The sequence below is a fragment of the Nerophis lumbriciformis genome, linkage group LG37, assembly GCF_033978685.3.
Source record: "Nerophis lumbriciformis linkage group LG37, RoL_Nlum_v2.1, whole genome shotgun sequence".
NCBI classification, from domain to species: Eukaryota; Metazoa; Chordata; class Actinopteri; order Syngnathiformes; family Syngnathidae; genus Nerophis; species Nerophis lumbriciformis.
This window is the reverse complement of record NC_084584.2, coordinates 16889481-16909464: the sequence shown is the minus strand read 5'-3', so window position 1 is coordinate 16909464 and position 19984 is coordinate 16889481. Positions and strand designations below refer to the sequence as shown.

Sequence of the window (19984 nt, the reverse complement as noted above, 5' to 3'; positions counted from 1 at the left end):
TATCCCAGTGCACTTTTTAATTACTTAAACACCAATTATTGTCTTGTGTTCTCCGTCTAGTCAGAGAAGAACACAGGACGGCCTTCTTCGGCGAAGATATTCACATCGACATCCCGCCCGGCAACGTCGGTGAGGTGGTGTTCACACCCAGGACCAATAAGTCCTCCCAGGTGGTTCTTCTTCGCTCGGGCGTAGTGGTGGACCAACGAGGGCGTCTCAATTCTTTTGGCCACCTGGTGTTGGAGGACGTGCAGGAGGAGGACGAGGGTGTCTACTTAGTCAGCAAAAGCGGCCATCTGCTAAAGCGCCTTGTCCTCATCGTCAGAGGTAAAGACGCACACGCACACCTACCGCCGCCGTTCAAGGTTCATGTGGTGTTTTTTTTTCTGCGCTTGTTTAGACTGCGCCGTGGAGCAGGTGGTCAAGTACGGGGACACGTACTACATCCACTTGAACCAGGTGAAAGGTCCAATCAGCCTGGAGTTCAGGTACGTCGGTCGAGAATAAATCGCCTAGTAGAGGGTAGGGTTTAAGCGGTGTATGAATTCTGAATCTGGTTTGGTTCAGTTTGGTACAAAGGCATACACCTTAAGTGAGGGACAGGAAGTGTAACAAAAACAGTGCCTGCCTTTGGCGAGCGGGAGTCACGGCTCGTGATAGGGCCAAGGAGAAGTCAGAGCTTGAAACCCTCTTCTGTCATTCATGTCTCCTGTTTGGTAACACTTGGTCTTCCAATTGAAATATGTATTGGGAAATACGCTATAAGCGAGAACTACTCATGCTGCATGCCAAGCAATAAGAAACTTTAAATAATAATTTTCAAAGATATATTTTTCGTATTTTCCGGACTATAGAGTGCATATAGGGCGCATCCACTAAATTTTAGAAGAAAAAAAAGTTTTTCTCATATATTAGCCGCACCAGACTATAAGCCCCAGATATATACGTTGTGAAATGAGTTATTTACACAGAAAGTTTCTGTAAATGTTTATTTACATACCTAAATTGTTTCCAAACGGTGGCTGTAACACGGCAGTAAAACGGCTGATCAAACAAAACAGAAGTCATCGTCATGGGCCCGCTAGCTGTGGAAGCGAGCTCTCCAATTAGATAACAGACGCAATAACTCCACGGCGACGTCTTAGTGAATTTACTGAGGAATTTGTGAAACTGAAACAATACAAAAAAGAATGGCATTGTAAGTTAATCATACTAACACAGACACTCGTAAACGTGTTAGCATACTTGCCAACCTTGAGACCTCCAACTTCGGGAGATTTGGGGGGGTGGGCGGTTCGGGGGGAGGGAGGGGGTTAAGGGGTGAGGAGTATATTTATAGTTAGAATTAACTGATTAACTGATTTCTTATATATATATATATATATATATATATATATATATATCCATCCATCCATCTTCTTCCGCTTATCCGAGGTCAGGTCGCGGGGGCAGCAGCCTAAGCAGGGAAGCCCAGACTTCCCTCTCCCCAGCCACTTCGTCCAGCTCTTCCCGTGGGACCCCGAGGCGTTCCCAGGCCAGCCGGGAGACATAGTCTTCCCAACGTGTCCTGGGTCTTCCCCGCGGCCTCCTACCGGTCGGACGTGCCCTAAACACCTCCCTAGGGAGGCGCTCGGGTGGCATGCTGACCAGATGCCCGAACCACCTCATCTGGCTCCTCTCGATGTGGAGGAGCAGCGGCTTTACTTTGAGCTCCCCCCGGATGGCAGAGCTTCTCACCCTATCTCTAAGGGAGATCCCCGCCACCCGGCGGAGGAAACTCTTTTCGGCCGCTTGTACCCGTGATCTTGTCCTTTCGGTCATAACCCAAAGCTCATGACCATAGGTGAGGATGGGAACGTAGATCGACCGGTAAATTGAGAGCTTTGCCTTCCGGCTCAGCTCCTTCTTCACCACAACGGATCGATACAGCGTCCGCATTACCGAAGACGCCGCACCGATCCGCCTGTCGATCTCACGATCCACTCTTCCCTCACTCGTGAACAAGACTCCGAGGTACTTGAACTCCTCCACCTGGGGCAAGATCTCCTCCCCAACCCGGAAATGGCACTCCACCCTTTTCCGGGCGAGAACCATGGACTCGGACTTGGAGGTGCTGATTCTCATCCCAGTCGCTTCACACTCGGCTGCGAACCGATCCAGCGAGAGCTGGAGATCCTGGCCAGATGAAGCCATCAGGACCACATCATCTGCAAAAAGCAGAGACCTAATCCTGCAGCCACCAAACCAGATCCCCTCAACGCCTTGACTGCGCCTAGAAATTCTGTCCATAAAAGTTTTGAACAGAATCGGTGACAAAGGGCAGCCTTGGCGGAGTCCAACCCTCACTGGAAATGTGTCCGACTTACTGCCGGCAATGCGGGCATATATATATATATGTATATATATGTGTATGTATATATATATATATATGTGTATGTATATGTAAATAAAATTAATACTTGACTTTCAGTGAATTCTAGCTATATATATATATATATATATATATATATATATATATATATATATATATATATATGTGTATTTTATTATATATATATATATATATATATATATATATATATATATATATATATATATATATATATATATATAAATAAATAAAATAAATACTTGAATTTCAGTGTTCATTTATTTACACATATACACACATAACACTCCTCTCTACTCATTGTTGTATTTGAAAGTGCAATGCTTTGCAGCCAGTAGCACAGCCTTTGAAGGAGCATAGGTATGGGCAGTGTAATATTCTGGGTTGGAGTCAATAACCAGGCGAGGTGACGAAGTTACATCTCTTTACTTCATACTTCAGAACCGACTCCCACACTTGCCGTCAGGGTGCGCAATACAACGTAAACCGTTGGCCAACCAAAAAGTAACCACAGAACACTATACGGTATAGTGTTCTGTGGTTACTTTTTGGTTGGCCAAGCGGACGTGACGACAGGCTGTCCTCAGTGTCACTCAGGTCCGCACGGACCTGGAGGGGGCGTGCCTTAAGTCCGGCTGGAAATCGGGAGAAATTCGGGAGAATGGTTGTCCCGGGAGATTTTCGGGAGAGGCACTGAAATTCGTGAGTCTACCGCAAAATTCGGGAGGGTTGGCAAGTATGCGTGTTAGCATATTAGCTAATGCTAACGACGCGAGCGCCATTACATTACAATAGCACAAATATGCATGCAAACATTCCTACAGACATCACACATGAGACGGTTCAGTAAGTTTTAGTTGTATTGTAAAACTTACGAACGTTGCCTGGAGTGATGAATGAAAAATCTACCGCATTTTTCGGAGTATAAGTCGCACCGGAGTATAAGTCGCACCTGCCGAAAATGCATAATAAAGAAGGAAAAAAACATCTATAAATCGCACTGGAGCCCGGCCAAACTATGATAAAAACTGCGACTTATAGTCCGAAAAATACGGTATATGAAAAGAAACGCTATGCACGGCTGGAAGAGAAACATGGCACTCCGCTTGAAAAAAAAGCTTGAAAAAAAAGCACAATTGCTTGGGTTTTGCTGACGTCACGTCCGGCTCACGTCCCATCCCGTTAAATATGCGTGGTGGTCAAGCTCGCTCGGTTCTTGATGGACATTAGGTGTCAATTAGCTTTTCTCGAAGAAAAATGCCCTATGTTTGCGTTTTTTTGGGCTGTATGGATCGTTCAAATCGCGAAAAATGTTACTGTTTCATCAGAGTTCCTCGAAAGGTAATTAAAAAGGGCAGAGGAGTGCAAGATTTTACGAAACGGCGTCTAGAAAATTCCAAGGGAGCAGAGTGGAAGAATGCACGAGTTTGCAGTGATCGCTTTGTTAAGTTTTTGTTTGATATACTTGAAATGTTTATTATTTCCCATTGAAGTATTATCTTGATATAATTTGTATTTCTTAAACACATGTTTGCTACAAGTGTTTCAAAAAGCACCAGCTTGGCGAGACTAAATCAAAGAAATCAAATGTGAGCAAAACGAAGCTTCCAGCACATACACAGTGTTGACATCTATAGTTATATTTTGATAAAGACGGGGAAAACACACTACTCATAAAACAGCGCTTGCAACAGCAACAAACATGGCTTATTTAGACGCAAAGTTAAATTGTGAAATGCAACCTTGCCCAAGCAAAAACGATGCAAATATATCCGGGAGAGTCTTCATACCAATTTCCTTGACCCGGCCACACACAAAGAAGTTGTAGACCTCCCTGCTTTTCCCAGTTTCCATCTGTTTTGTTGTGTAGAATGATGTCTGGAGCGCAATCATTTAATATGTCTGGGAGGGCGACCAACATAAAATCTTTAATCACGTGACAAATCTTTTTGTTGATTAAGTATCGGGATTTATTCCATTGCAGAGTTAGATTTTTTGCTCGTATCTGCTTTTTTTGCAGGAAGATTTAGGCCTCTTTTGTACAGTTTGTGCGCAGCTTGCTGTACAACAGCTTGGTTGACCACCACTGGTTTTCACTTACGGGAAGAAGTCACGTGAAGAAATCCAAGCATAACTTGTAAATGCAAGGACACCTGCAGTGAGCAAACTCGTCCATAAGATGACACCATAGTACAAACAATAAAACACTTTCTAAGTGTATTTGCTTGCTTTTCAAAAATATTTATAAAAATTTTTAGTCTGGCTGTTATCGGAGAAAAATCCATAAATTAAATATAATATATTAAATATAAAACGTTGATGAAGGGTTTTGAAGTTGTTTTTTCAGAGGGCTTAATGCTACAACAGTGACTTACATTAGCCGCATCTTTCAAGCGTTTTTCATCATCTTTAAAATCGTTAAAAAAAAAAAAGACTTGTGTTCTTGTCTCTCATAAATAATGGTTGTGAATGATATGCAAAATTCCAAAAAGAGTGCAGTTCTTCTTTCAACTGAAGTGGAGTGGTAGAAGTTTTTGGCGACACTTGGTGGTCACAATAATTGTTAAGTTCATGATGCAAAATATTGAACAATTTTTTACTGGATAGTTTTTGATACACGTCTGCCTTGGAAACTTAATGTGTGAGTACTATGTAGCTATAATATTTGATACTTGTTTTTATTAAAAAATATGCTGTTTTAGACTGTAATATTGTTTCTTTAAGGATAAATATTACATATACATATCACAGCTTGTGTGCAATTGTGTGCTTAGCTGTGGTGTAGCTGCTACAGTAGCTCCTGGCAGCCTATAGCCTACCGTGTTTACTTTTTGTAAATAACTTGACTAAAATAGACGAAAAGACTAAACTTGTGTGCTTGTTGTAGGACATTTAGATGTTTTTATATATATATATATATATATATATATATATTTTTTTTTTAGTATGGCTGTTATCAGAGAAAAATCCATAAATTAGCTGCACGGTCTCATAAGCCGCAGGGTTCAATGTGTAAGAAAAAAGTATATTATAATTATATTATAATTTACGGTATTTATTTTCTTTGTAATATTCCGACTTCTTTCTCATAAAATTGCTGTATTTTCTCATTTAAAATAAACTCTTGCAGCAGTACATCTTTTTTTTCTTGTAAAATTTAGACTTTTATCTTGTAAAATGGTGACTTCAAGGTTGTTTTTTTAATTCCGACTTTTTTTCCTATCTTTTTCTTAAGAAAAAGTCGCAATTTAAAAAACCACGACATTATAATCTTCCAAGATAGAAGTCGCAATTTTACAAGAAAAAAAGATGTACTTCTCCAAGAGCTTCTTTGAAATGAGAAAATACGGCAATTTTAAAAGAAAGAAGTCTGAATATTCAAAAAATCTCCCTTTTACAAAAAAAATTAAAAATGAATTAAATAAAAACATACATCTTAATATTAGGAGAACAAAGTCATTTACAATAAATAAATAAATATTATTAGAAAAATATCTGAATTTTACAAGAAATTGTTAAAATAATACATAAATCAAAAATGTTATTATTACGGGAATAACATTTTACAAGAATAAAATTGTAATACTACGATCAATTGTAATTACACAAGATTGGATTTATTGGAGAATTACTTACTAAAAGTCAGGTTTATATTTTGCATATGTTTCCTTTAGTAGTCCAAAATGAACTGAACCGTGACCTTAAACCTAAGGTAGCGTACCGTACAGTACCGTGATTGTACAGTGACACCCTGAGAGGACCATGATCAGCACGACACAACAGGAAGTAGTTACAATCCACCTTAGTGGAAGTCATGTTCAGATGTTCCGGAGGCTTCCGCAAGCTTCGTCGCTTCACCTCCCGTTGATGCTGTCTTTCCCCGGCCGTGCTCAGGCCCGGTCCCGTCCTGCACATCAATCATTCAGACCCGCTACACGCTACGGAGCCGCCGGCCGTGCTCCTGTACCCCCAGCCGCAGGTGCTGGCCGACGCTTACGCCGGACGTCTGAGTGTGTCGGAGAAAAGCGTGGCGCTGCACTCGGTCAAGAAGGCGGACGAGGGGAGTTTTACCGTGCTCGACTTTGAAGGCAAAGTCCGGAGGAGGAACTGCCTCCACGTGCGAGGTAAGGAAGCGGTCCCGCCGGCAGGGCGATGTTTTTACTCGGTTTTTACACTTTCTCATTGGACCGCAGAGCACCAGGACTTCCTGCGCCCTTCAAATGGAGACGACGTGGCCATGAAGCTCTACTTGCCGCATTCCAACGTCAACGTGGTCTACAGGCCCAAAGCAGCCCAACAGGGCCGGCTGGTCCTGGAGCAGGGCGTTCTGGTGACAGCTCAGGACCCCCAGCTGGAGGGGCGCTTGAACGCCGAGGGCTCTGTGCTGGTCTTGAAGAAGGTGCGCATGTCTGACGCAGGCGTCTTCAAAGTCACTGACCTGGCCGGGTTCCCTGTGGCTCACATCTACGTCGACGTGGTCGGTAAGAACTGAAACACTAGTCCATTGCATCGCTATTTGGATGATTGATTAATGATACCAGCTGCTAGGCTTGTCACCATACCAGAGTTTCACTCGTCGATACCAATACATTTCCACAGTTTTCTATGCTTATTCGATACCACAATAAACATCTGAACTCATGCGCTGAATAATTCACTACTTTATTGAAGTGTTTCAAGTATCAGTATCAGCTGCCAACTACACATTCAAAAATGAAGTGCAGTGTTCTTTAGCCTCCTAGTATATCAAAACAAACAACACTCTGCTTATAAATATGATTATAAATAACAATAGTCAACTATTTTACATTCTAACCAGGAAATTCTTTGTTGACTTTTCAAAAAAAAAATTTTTTTATATTTCCCCCAAAATGTAAATGTCTTTAAATACAAATGATCCAACACACTGTCATGAAGTTGAATGTGATTAAATAATAATATATAACATAAAAAAATGGTACTATTATTATGTTCATGTTAGCATTTAAGATAGGTAGCGATTAGCACACTAGTTGCCAGGTAACGATTAGCGCTCTAGTTGTTGGCGAGCAAATAACGCCCTAGTTGTCAGCTAGAGATTGGCATGCTAGTCAGCTAGCAATTTGCGCATTAGTTGTCAGCTAGAGATTAGCCCTGTTTTTTTTACAGCTCACAATTAGCACGCAAGTTGTCAGCTCACCATTAGCGTTTTAGTTGTCTACGAGCAATTAATGCCCAAGTTGTCAGCTCGCGATTGGCGTGGTAGTTTTCAGCTCGCAATCACTGCTGTCGTTGCCAGCTAGCGATTAGCGTGTTAGTTGTCACCTAGCGATCAGTGCTCTAGTTACCAGCTAGCGATCAACGCGTTAGTTGTCAGCTAGCAATTAGCGTTGTAGTTGCCAACTAGCGATTAACACTCGAGTTGTCTTCTAGCATTGAACGCCCTAGTTGTCAGCTAGTGATTGGCATTATAGTTGTCAGCCAGTGATTAGCGCTATATATATTTTGTAGCTCGCGATTAACGTACTAGTTGCCAGCTTGCAATTAGTGCGCTAGTTGTCATCAGCTAGCGGTTAATAATGCGGCAGTTGCCAGCCAGTAACTAGTGCGTTAATTGTCAGCAAGTAATTACCGCTCTAGTTGTCAGCTAGTGATTAGCGTGTTAGTCGTCAGCTAGCGACCAGTGCTCTAGTTGCCAGCTAGCAATCAGCCTGCTTGTTGTCAGCTAGCAATCAGCGCTTTAGTTGCCAGCTCGCGGTTAGTTAGTTGTCAGCGAGTGATAAGCGCACCAGTTGCCAGCTAGCTTTTAGCGGCACCACCTACAATATTTTTCGGACTATAAGTCGCGCGGAGTATAAGTCGCACCGGCCGAAAATGCATAATAAAGAAGGAAAAAACATATATAAGTCGCACTGGAGTATAAGTCGCATTTTTAGGGAAATTTATTTGATAAAACCCAACACCAAGAATAGACATTCGAAAGGCAATTTAAAATAAATAAAGAATAGTGAACAACAGGCTGAATAAGTGTACGTTATATGAGGCATAAATAACCAACTGAGAACGTGCCTGGTATGTTAACGTAACATATTATGGTAAGAGTCATTCAAATAACTATAACATATAGAACATGCTATACGTTTACCAAACAATCTGTCACTCCTAATCGATAAATCCCATGAAATCTTATACGTCTAGTCTCTTACGTGAATGAGCTATATAATATTATTTGATATTTTACAGTAATGTGTTGATAATTTCACACATAAGTCGCTCCTGAGTATAAGTCGCACCCCCGGCCAAACTATGAAAAAAAACTGCGACTTATAGTCCGAAAAATACGGTACTGTTATTTGAATATCTTAGTATTGCCCAATAACAAGGTAACTTTCAGACCAGTTTAATGTAAAATACAATCATAATCTTATACGAGACCTATAAGTAAAGGTTCCCCGCTCCATCTCTCCCTCAGTTTGGGGGTCTTTAGCGTGGAAAACCTTTAAGACTCCTGCTCTATACTGTGTTTTCTTAGCACAATGTGTTAAACGTTGGCCTGCATGCTTCTGGAGGTTTTCTGCACGCTGTGGTAATGCACACTCCCTGGGCTTGTGGTGGCGGATCTCAGCTTCTATTTGATTAGAGAATAAAGGTGCAAGATTCACCTCTCATCCAGGTACTTACAGTGCGCTGCCTTTACTGCGCACTCAAAATACTGAGCGTAAGTACGCCAATTGAGGCCTTTCGGACATACCTTATTTACTGAATCACCCATGCGGTTATCTGCTTTGTCTTTAAGTGTCGTAGAAACAGTGAACTGACTTTATTGTGGCGCTGGCTGCGTTCCGATTGTGTTTCAGCCTCCCAGCTCCCGCCGCTGACTGTGGCCATCATGTCCATGCTGAGCTTGATTGCCGCCATGCTGCTGCTCTGCCTGCTGTCCTGCCTCTATAAAGTCCACAAGAGGAACAAGAAGAACAAGAAGCTGACGCTGCTCGCCCAGCAGGCCAGCAAAGGGGAGGGCGAAGCCTTCAGACAGGTAACACGCCTCCTTCCGGCCCAAGGTTTTGATACTTTCACTTCTAAAGTCTTCTTTTGTCATGGAAGTGATGATCCTTTTTTACACTCTTCCTGTAGAGCCAAAGGGGGCAGCATGCAACGCCCTGAGATCGGTAGGTCGTGAGTTCAAACCCCGGCCGAGTCATACCAAAGACTATAAAAAATGGGACCCATTACCTCCCTGCTTGGAACTCCGCATCAAGGGTTGCAATTGGGGGTTAAATCACCAAAAGTGATTCCCGGTGGCGGCCACCGCTGCTGCCCACTGCTCCCCACTGCTCCCCTCACTCAAGGGTGATGGGTCAAATGCAGAGAATAATTTTGCCACGCCTAGTGTGTGTGTGTGTGTGTGACAATCATTGGTACTAGAGATGTCCGATAATGGCTTTTTTGCCGATATCCGATATTCCGATATAGAATAGAATAGAATATATATTTATTGTCATTGTACATTGTACAACGAAATTGTGAGCAAAACTAAAACAATATTGTCCAACTCTTAATTACCGATACCGATATCAACCGATACCGACATATACAGTCGTGGAATTAACACATTATTATGCCTAGTTTTGTTGTGATGCCCCGCTGGATGCATTAAACAATGTAACAAGGTTTTCCAAAATAAATCAACTCAAGTTATGGAAGAAAATGCCAACATGGCACTGCCATATTTATTATTGACGTCGCAAAGTGCATTATTTTTTTTAACATGCCTCAAAACAGCTGAGAGAGCATGAGGAGGTTGAGGTGGGTTGGGGTGGGGGGTTGGGGTTGGGGGTGGAGGTTGGCGTGTATATTGTAGCTCCCGGAAGAGTTAGTGCTGCAAGGGGTTCTGGGTATTTGTTCTGTTGTGTTTATGTTGTGTTACGGTGCGGATGTTCTCTCGAAATGTGTTTGTCATTCTTGTTTGGTGTGAGTTCACAGTGTGGCGCATATTTGTAACAGTGTTAGAGTTGTTTATACGGCCACCCTCAGTGTGACCTGTATGGCTGTTGACCAAGTATGATTTGCATTCACTTGTGTGTGTGAAAAGCTGTAGATATTATGTGATTGGGCCGGCACGCAAAGGCAGCTCTGAACTTCTCCCTATGTCCGTGTACACAGCGGCGTTTTAAAAAATCATAAATTTAACTTTTTTTTAAAACCGATACCGATCATTTTGAAACCGATACCGATAATTTCCGATATTACATTTTAAAACATTTATCGGCATCTCTAATTGGTACATTAACTTTAACTTTAATTCACAAAAAAATGTGGGCATTTCATTAGGCACAACTTCTTTGTTTTCTTTGATTGGACTCAGTCTGAGAGTCTTTGGAAATGCCATGCCAAAGTACGGGTGTCTCGATATTTTCACGTCTGATCACGTATTAACGAATCAGCACGATTCTTAGTACATACTTTGATTATTTTGTATGTATAGTGTTAGAAAAAGTTCAATCAAGTGAAACTATGCAATAGAGAACAATGGTAGGTATGAAAAATACTAACCTATTTATCAACTGGAATGGGGTCTTTAAAAGGGAACTGCATTTTTTGGGGAATTCTGCCTATTGTTCACAAGAGACAAGAAGACAAATGTTTTTTTTTGCATTCTAACGGTAAAAATCGCCTTGTTCTAGGTGGCTAGCAATGCAGCTAATGGGAGTAATCCTACCTCTAAATCACTTTAAAAATGCATTCAAAAACCGTCAACTATACTTCATTTACGTTCCATAACCTGTATATCAAAAATTGTAGCGACATTGTTGTAAGAACTCTTTTTCTACCGTACTAACTAGAGATGTCCGATAATATCGGCAGCCCGATATTATCGGCCGATAAATGCTTTAAAATGTAATATCGGAAATTATCGGTATCGGTTTCAAAAAGCAAAATGTATGACTTTTTAAAACGCCGCTGTACGGAGTGGTACACGGACGTAGGGAGAAGTACAGAGCGACAATAAACCTTAAAGGCACTGCCTTTGCGTGCCGGCCCAATCACTTAATATCTACGGATTTTCACACACACAAGTGAATGCAAGCATACTTGGTCAACAGCCATACAGGTCACACTGAGGGTGGCCGTATAAACAAGTTTAACACTGTTACAAATATGCGCCACACTGTGAACCCACACCAAACAAGAATGACAAACACATTTCGGGAGAACATCAGCACCGTAACACAACATAAACACAACAGAACAAATACCCAGAACCCCTTGCAGCACTAACTCTTCCGGGACGCTACAATATACACCCCCCGCTACTCCCTACCCCACCCACCTCAACCTCCTCATGCTCTCTCAGGGAGAGCATGCCCCAAATTCCGAGCTGCTGTTTTGAGGCATGTTAAAAAAAAGAATGCACTTTGTGTCTTCAATAATAAATATGGCAGTGCCATGTTGGCATTTTTTTTCCATAACTTGAGTTGATTTATTTTGGAAAACCTTGTTACATTGTTTAATGCATCCAGTGGGGCATCACAACAAAATTAGGCATAATAATGTGTTAACTCCACGACTGTATATATCGGTATCGGTTGATATTGGAATCGGTAATTAAGAGTTGGACAATATCGGATATCGGCAAAAAAGCCATTATCGGACATCTCTAGTACTAACACATCGGCGTGCTACGGTATTAGCCGTAAAAGCTAGCTACTGAAAGAGATAAGATAGCTTCTACGACAACAAAAAAATGTGTTTAAAGTTTGTAATGCACAACACTGCGATATGACACCAATCTGTACTGAATGAAAAACATGAACTGTCATATTACGCATATTGGAGCCAATACCCATATTAATCCGATACGATATATCGGCACAAATGATATTATTTAGTAGTGTGGAATGTTAGAAAATGTTTGATCAAGTGAAATCAGTCATCAATGGTAGTTTTGAGAAACAATAACATATTATTATTAACAGTCTTGAATGGACCACTGCTGTCTTTGAGTAGAAGTGGAGTACTAATTGTTGTTTTTTTGGCAACGCATGATGCGGACACGTTTGTTACTGGATACAATTTCAATACGCTGCTCCCTTGGAGACTTAGTATCTGTTAAGTTAAGTTAAAGTACCAATGATTGTCACACACACACACTAGGTGTGGTGAAATTGGTCCTCTGCATTTCAACCATCCCCTTGTTCACCCCCTGGGAGGTGAGGGGAGCAGTGAGCAGCAGCGGTGGCCGCGCTCGGGAAACATTTTGGTGATTTAACCCCCAATTCCAACCTTTGATGCTGAGTGCCAAGCAGGGAGGTAATGGGTACCATTTTTATAGTCCTTGGCATGACTCGGCCGGGGTTTGAACTCACGACCTACCGATCTCAGGGCGGACAGTCTAACCACTAGGCCACTGAGCAGGTAAAGCAGGGGTGCCCATTACGTCGATCGCGGAGGGTGTGTAGGTCGATCGCCAGCCAGGCATTAAAAAAATACTCCTAAAAATTAGCGATCATCAGTCTTCACTATGACGTCACTTGATTGACATCCGCGGCACCCGAGGATCTTGTGAGATGACGCTGGCTCCTGCGAGCTCAGTGTGAAGAAAAAAACAAGTGACAGGAAGGCGAGAAACACTTTATTTCAACAGACTGTTATGAACGTGTCTGTTACTACATTGTATATATAATTGCAGTGTGCATACAAAACGTTGATGAAGCGTTTTGAACTTGTTTTAGAGGGCTTAATGGTACAACGTTGACTCCCATTAGCCTCGTCTTTCAAGCGATTTTTTTTCATCTTTAAAATCCGAAAAAAAAAAAAGACACGTGTGTTCTTGTCTCTCATAAATAATAATTGTGAACGATATGCAAAATTCCAAAAATAGTGCAGTTCTCCTTCTTCAAATTGAAGTGGAGTGGTAGAAGTTTTTGGCAACATTTAGTAATCACAATAATTCATTATATTAAGTTCATGATGCAAAAAGTTGAATAATGCGGACACGTTTGTTACTGGATATTTTTTAATACACATCTGCCTTGGAAACTTTGTATGTCTGAGCACTATGCAGCTATAATATTTGATACTTGTTTATATTAACAAATATGCTGTTTTAGACGGCGATATTTTATTAAGGATAAATATTACATATGTATAGCTTGTGTGCTATTGTGTGTTTAGCTGTGGTGTAGCTGCTACAGTAGCTCTTGGTAGCTTATAGCCTACCATGTTTACCTTTTTGTAAATAACTTGACTAAAATAGAAGAAAATACCAACCTTGTGTGCTTGTTGTAGGACATTTAGACTTTAAATGGCTGTCTTTTAGATGCAAGCCGATATCGGACCAATATCGGGTCGGCACACCCCTAATCAAAAGTAAGCATTATGCTTTTTGCAAAAGCCAGATTTTTTTTTTTTTATATTAGACGTCCTGTTTATCCAATCAATGGGATGCAAGCGATGGTGCCTTCCGGTTTCAGGATGTTTACTCCCTGCTGTGTTACTTTCCAGTTATTTTCCAGGTTTAATGCTCATGTGAGGGTGTTTATTGTAGTTATAATGTTTAGTTTAAGATTTAAATAACATTGTCGCCTGTGTCTTTGACTTTTAAGGAGCCTCAAACGGAGCGTCTTCTTGGTGAGACAATTGTGTTGTGGCTTCAAATAGGTTCATTTTGTCTTCCTTTTGAATATACGTTTAGTTTCTTAAATTCAGACATTATTGTTTATTTAGGTGTATCAGATAGTTTCTGCCTTGCAGGTTTCAACTGATGATGCTTCTAAGACTGCTTGGGGGTATTCCAAAAAGCAGGTTAATACAAAAAATCTTGAGTATGTAATCCCTGAAATGAAGAAAGTTTTAGAAAGGTGAGTCAAATTCAAAATTAGTTGCCATGGCAACTTACACTGTGAACTTAACCTGCTAGCTGGCAGGTTTTATTGAACAAACTCCAAATTTGTAAATGTCTCCTGCTTCCTGATCAACGTGAATCAAACTGTCACACATGACGTGTCTGTTGCTTGGTGACCAGTAGATGTTGAAACAGAATTCATTCCTGAAGATTCATGTTGTGAGAGGATTATGAGGCTGTGGTTACCGGTACCGGTAGTTAAATATACTATCATTATGTAAGACTGTAATGAAAAAAATATAGTGGTCAATAAAAAAAATACATATTATTGAATTTGTTTGAATTAAAAAACGTAAATTATTGAGATCTATTTATTACTGTAAACGTAACTAAAATCTGTGCTATATGCAGCTAAAAACTGGAGTGTCCTCAAAACTAATGCTAAAGTGTCCACTGGGGAGGACGCTGGTTCTCAGGAGTATTTTACTGAAATTATTACAAACATCAAGTAAACTGGTAAAAAAAAATATGTTGGAAAAACAAAAGAAAATACAATATATATATATATATATATATATATATATATATATATATATATATATATATATATATATTTATTTTTTTATTTTTTATTTTTATTTTATTTTTTACCTTGATTTTACATATTTAATCTGTTTTAGTTATTTAAAAAAACAATTTAAATTACATTTGTTTTTGGCATTTCTTTATTGTGAACATTACAAGTAAAATAACCTGCCAACAAGAGCTTAAACGGCACATTAATTTTCTTATTTCAAGAAGTATATCTCACATTTTACGATATAACACTGAAGCAAATTGGTCTATATCAGGGGTGTCCAAAGTGCGGCCCACAGCTCAAGTTTTGTTGGCCCGCAGAATATTGTAAGAAAGAAAAAAAAAACAGTAAGAAAATGCAAAAGAAAGCAAAAAGATGTCATGTAATGAGAAAAAAGCTGAACTTTTGGTTATATTAACCCAGGGGTCCACCAAGGGCTGCATACTGAAAAGTCAAAGTATGTGAGGGCAATTTTGATATTTTTTTAATTTTGTAAAAAAATATATATTTAAAGACAACACTTAGAGTGAAAACTGCCTTATTATTGGTTATTACCATCAACATTTCAGCTTTTTCCCATTACATCATGTCTTTTTTGTTCTTCCATTTTTACTGTTTTTTTCCTGACAATGTTCTGCGATTGAACAAAATTCAAGCTGTGGGCCCGGGGCCGCACATTGGACACCCCTGTAGTAACTAATGATAATATACTTTGTCATCTATAACACAAAGCTGACACTAAGTTATGTCTTTAAATGTATGTCTTTTTTTTTTTTTTTTTTAGCATTTTCTTCTTTTTTTTTTTTACTAAATAAATACATATGGTGGAAAAAGATTGGACACCCCTGGTCTGTATAGTTTTCTACGATATTTGCCTTGGATTTGAATCCACTGAATATGTCAAATATAATTAAAACAAATATTATTTTCAGCTGCCGCCATGTGCATTTTTCACCCGTTGGATGGCAGTTACATTAAAATGTTATTTTATTTCATACCAATCCTCCACTTTTCAGTAAAAATATGCATACGAACGTACACATTGACTCAGGCAGTAACTCTCTCACTAATAATGAATTTGTAACGCACTTTACATTTGTTAAAATCTCAAAGTGCTACAAAGTATAAAAAAATTAAAATAAAAAAAGGTAAAAAAATAAAAATAGAAAGTTAGAATATGTAATAGAAAATTAAAATAAAATTAAAAACTTGAAAAACACTAGATAAAACATAGATAAAATAGAAATAAAAACATGAACGCACTGGATAAAAAACTACAATCCAAAATTTCACTCAAGTCATTGTATTATTTCTCTTTCAAAAAAAGTTCACACTTGCAATAAATACGCATTAACACTTTCAGCTCCTGCTGGGTAAAGAAAGAGGACGTTTTCTTTCCCCGGTTGCTATGGTGAATTGTATAATCCTAACGCACAGTGTCAACATACCCAGGATTGATTGAACTAACTCAGATCAGCTGTTCTGGAACCCGACCCATTTTAGGGTAAATCAACTCAGACATCAGGTTGGCACTCCGAGTTTTTTTTGAACTTCCTACTTGGAATACCCCCCCAGGTGACAGTTGAAATCTGATCATAAGAAACTAAACATGTGTTGTGGCTTCTTAATTATGCTCTTCGTTAAAAAAAAAAAAAAAAAAGCACTTTTGTCGCAAATAAGCTCCCCGATCAACTTCCTGTTGTTGTCGTGGTCGGTGGCCCCTTGACAAATGTGTTTATATTGTCGTGTCCCTGTAGACCACCTAATGCATGCTGCAGTATTCTGAGCAGAAACTGCGATCAATGTTAATGAACAGGGAGAAGTTGATCGATGGACTAATTTGACGAAAAGTCTTTAGTCCCTGCGACAGCTGCAGCTGGCTCAGCGAACACACACAAGTGCACATTGTGCGGCTACCTCAGGCTTGTGTTTTTTGTGTATTTAGCTGATTAAAGCCGCTAATTGTTGCCGCAAAGTAGATTTCATGTGTGTGTATGTGTGTGTGTTTGTTGGTCTGACATCCATGTTGTTGTTGTTATCCATGTTGTCATCTAAAGCCAACACCACATACAGTCATTACAGTATCTGACAAAAGCTAGCTCGTACTTTAGAGAGCATTTCTATGACTTTGGTCAATCTTAAGGATGATACTAGAAGGTGACCATTTAGAGGAGTCACTGTACAGCTTGTTTAGCAGTGCAAATGTACGATCCAATATTCAGCCGTTATTGTTTAAACAGCTGGCAACACATTGTGTCCTGCCTAGGTACGGTATGTGTTTTGATCACATATGAACCGATATGGTACCAATTCCCAGACCCGGGAATCGATACCAGCACTCAAAGGTACCAATTTTTGTGTGTGTTGACAAATGTTAATTTTTTCACAATAAAATCTAACATTTTAAAAATGAGCTGATTATGATAACTATGTTTTCCGGTTGTTATATCTTGGTTTTTATATACCATTTTAGTCTCATTTGCAATGCAGTTGCACTTCCAAGACATTAGATGGCAGTACTTTATTGGCTGTCAATGGTATTCTGTTGTTGTCGAACGAGGAAGTAGCTTTTCCAAAAAGCTGAATGTGGGTACCAATTCTCGGACCCGGTAATCAATACCGGCACTCAAAGGTACCAATTTTTTTGTGTGTTGACAAATGTAAATTTTTTCACAATAAAATCTAATTTTTTTAAAACATTTAAAAATGAGCTGATTATGATAACTTTGTTTTCCGGTTGTTATATCTTGGTTTTTATATACCATTTTAGTCTCATTTGCGATGCAGTTGCACTTCCAAGACATTAGATGGCAGTACTTTATTGGCTGTCAATGGTATTCTGTTGTTGTCGAACGAGGAAGTAGCTTTTCCAAGAAGCTGAATGTGTTATGTTGCGCCCTACAAAGGGTTTATACTGCAAGTAATTTGCGTGTTAAAGGGGAACATTATCACAATTTCAGAAGGGTTAAAACCATTAAAAATCAGTGCCCAGTGGCTTATTTTATTTTTCGAAGTTTCTTTAAAAATTTTACCCACACGCAATATCCCTAAAAAAAAGCTTCAAAGTGCCTGATTTTAACCATCGTTATATACACCCGTCCATTTTCCTGTGACGTCACACAGTGATGCCAATACAAACAAACATGGCGCATAGAACAGCAAGATATAGCGACATTAGCTCGGATTCAGACTCGGATTTCAGTGGCTTAAGCGATTCAACAGATTACGCATGTATTGAAACGGATGGTTGTAGTGTGGAGGCAGGTAGCGAAAACGAAATTGAAGAAGAAACTGAAGCTATTGAGCCATATCGGTTTGAACCGTATGCAAGCGAAACCGACAAAAACGACACGACAGCCAGCGACACGGGAGAAAGCGAGGACGAATTTGTCGATCGCCTTCTAACCAACGATTGGTATGTGTTTGTTTGGCATTAAAGGAAACTAACAACTATGAACTAGGTTTACAGCATATGAAATACATTTGGCAACAACATGCACTTTGAGAGTGCAGACAGCCCAGTTTTCATCAATTAATATATTCTGTAGACATACCCTCATCCGCTCTCTTTTCCTGAAAGCTGATCTGTCCAGTCCAGTTGGAAATGCATCTGCTTTGAGTGTCGCAGGATATCCACACATTCTTGCCATCTCTGTCGTAGCATAGCTTTCGTCGGTAAAGTGTGCGGAACAAACATCCAATTTCTTGCCACTTTCGCATCTTTGGGCCACTGGTGCAACTTGAATCCGTCCCTGTTCGTGGTGTTACACCCTCCGACAACACACCGACGAGGCATGATGTCTCCAAGGTACGGAAAACAGTCGAAAAAACGGAAAATAACAGAGCTGATTTGACTCGGTGTTTGTAATGTGTTTGAGAAAATGGCGGATTGCTTCCCGATGTGACGTCACATCGCTCCGAGAGCGAATAATAGAAAGGTGTTTAATTCGCCAAAATTCACCCATTTAGAGTTCGGAAATCGGTTAAAAAAATATATGGTCTTTTTTCTGCAACATCAAGGTATATATTGACGCTTACATAGGTCTGGTGATAATGTTCCCCTTTAAACGCCAGCTGTTTAATTGTAACATTCGTCTTAGTTGTAGTTTTAATTACCAAATTTAAAGGGGCTGAAACGCCATGTGAAATCGCCAATGCTAATAGTAGCCTGTCCATGGCAAACCCTATGTAAATTAGCATCAAGCTAGCACATTTTTGGAAGAGTGGAGCCTTACTTTACGCTCGAGTGTTTTCTACCAAGCATACGTCCTTTGTTGGTGTTGAAAATTGCAACATTACTGAGAGTGAGTGACTGTTTACTTGATCTGCAAAGGTATTGAAATATGGCCGCTTTTGATTTTACGTGAATCGGTATCCGGTAGTACAGACAGAATTATAAAAGTTCTCGATACGGTACACATCCCCAGTCTTGCCTGCCTCCAGCATGCATGAATGCTGCCGGCGCTGTGACTTTGTGAACCTGAGTGTCTTCCTTATCTCCCTTTTTCTTCCTGAGTTTAATGGGGCATGCAGCATATCATGCATTGTCTTCCTCATAGGGACGTGAAAGTAGCTACACATCAAACCACTTTGTTGCTAAATCTTTGCTAAACTAACAACCTTTTCTGGCCTTTTGGCGAGATGATTTTGTCTTCCCTACAGTCAAGCATGGGCGCGGTAGCGTTCTGTTTCCCTGAGCTGCACGAGTGCTGCAGTTATGAAGGTGAATGATGAATTCCAGCATGTACTGTGACATTGTGAAGCAGGAACTTAGCCGAATGAGGGTTTTTCAACAAGATAAGGAGCCAGGATGACAATAATGGCTCATTTGCATTGGATAGTACATCTATGCAGCTATACAAGCTGCACATTGACTACTCTAAAGTATAGCCTAGTATACTTTATATCAGGGGTGTCCAAACTTTTTGACTTGGGGGCAGCATTGGGCTAAAAGAATTTGACCGATGACCGAAAGCCGACTGCATGTAAACTAACTACTGTATATATTAATATAGTGGATATGTAATTAATATAATGTGAAAAGTTTGACTTCTAGCTTGTTTACTTTCGTGACAATCTCCTTAAAGTTTTTTTAATCAGTCCGTAATATCAAGCAGCTAAAATGTGCCAAACATGCATTAGTGTGGAGACTGTTTTGCATTTTTCCCATCATGCTTTCAAATGGATTTAAATG

At 40.0% G+C, this 19984-nt stretch overlaps 1 protein-coding gene across 1 annotated transcript in view; it reads left to right on the top strand.

The window, feature by feature from the left end:
• LOC133577252 (uncharacterized) overlaps nt 1-19984 on the top strand; it is a 42657-nt gene that overhangs the window by 13320 nt on the left and 9353 nt on the right. Inside the window, exons 5-9 of the mRNA XM_061930915.1 lie at nt 61-327; nt 401-488; nt 6284-6513; nt 6583-6870; nt 9226-9404. Of these exons, the coding sequence (XP_061786899.1) occupies nt 61-327; nt 401-488; nt 6284-6513; nt 6583-6870; nt 9226-9404 (1052 nt within the window). The remainder of the gene's footprint in view (nt 1-60; nt 328-400; nt 489-6283; nt 6514-6582; nt 6871-9225; nt 9405-19984) is intronic.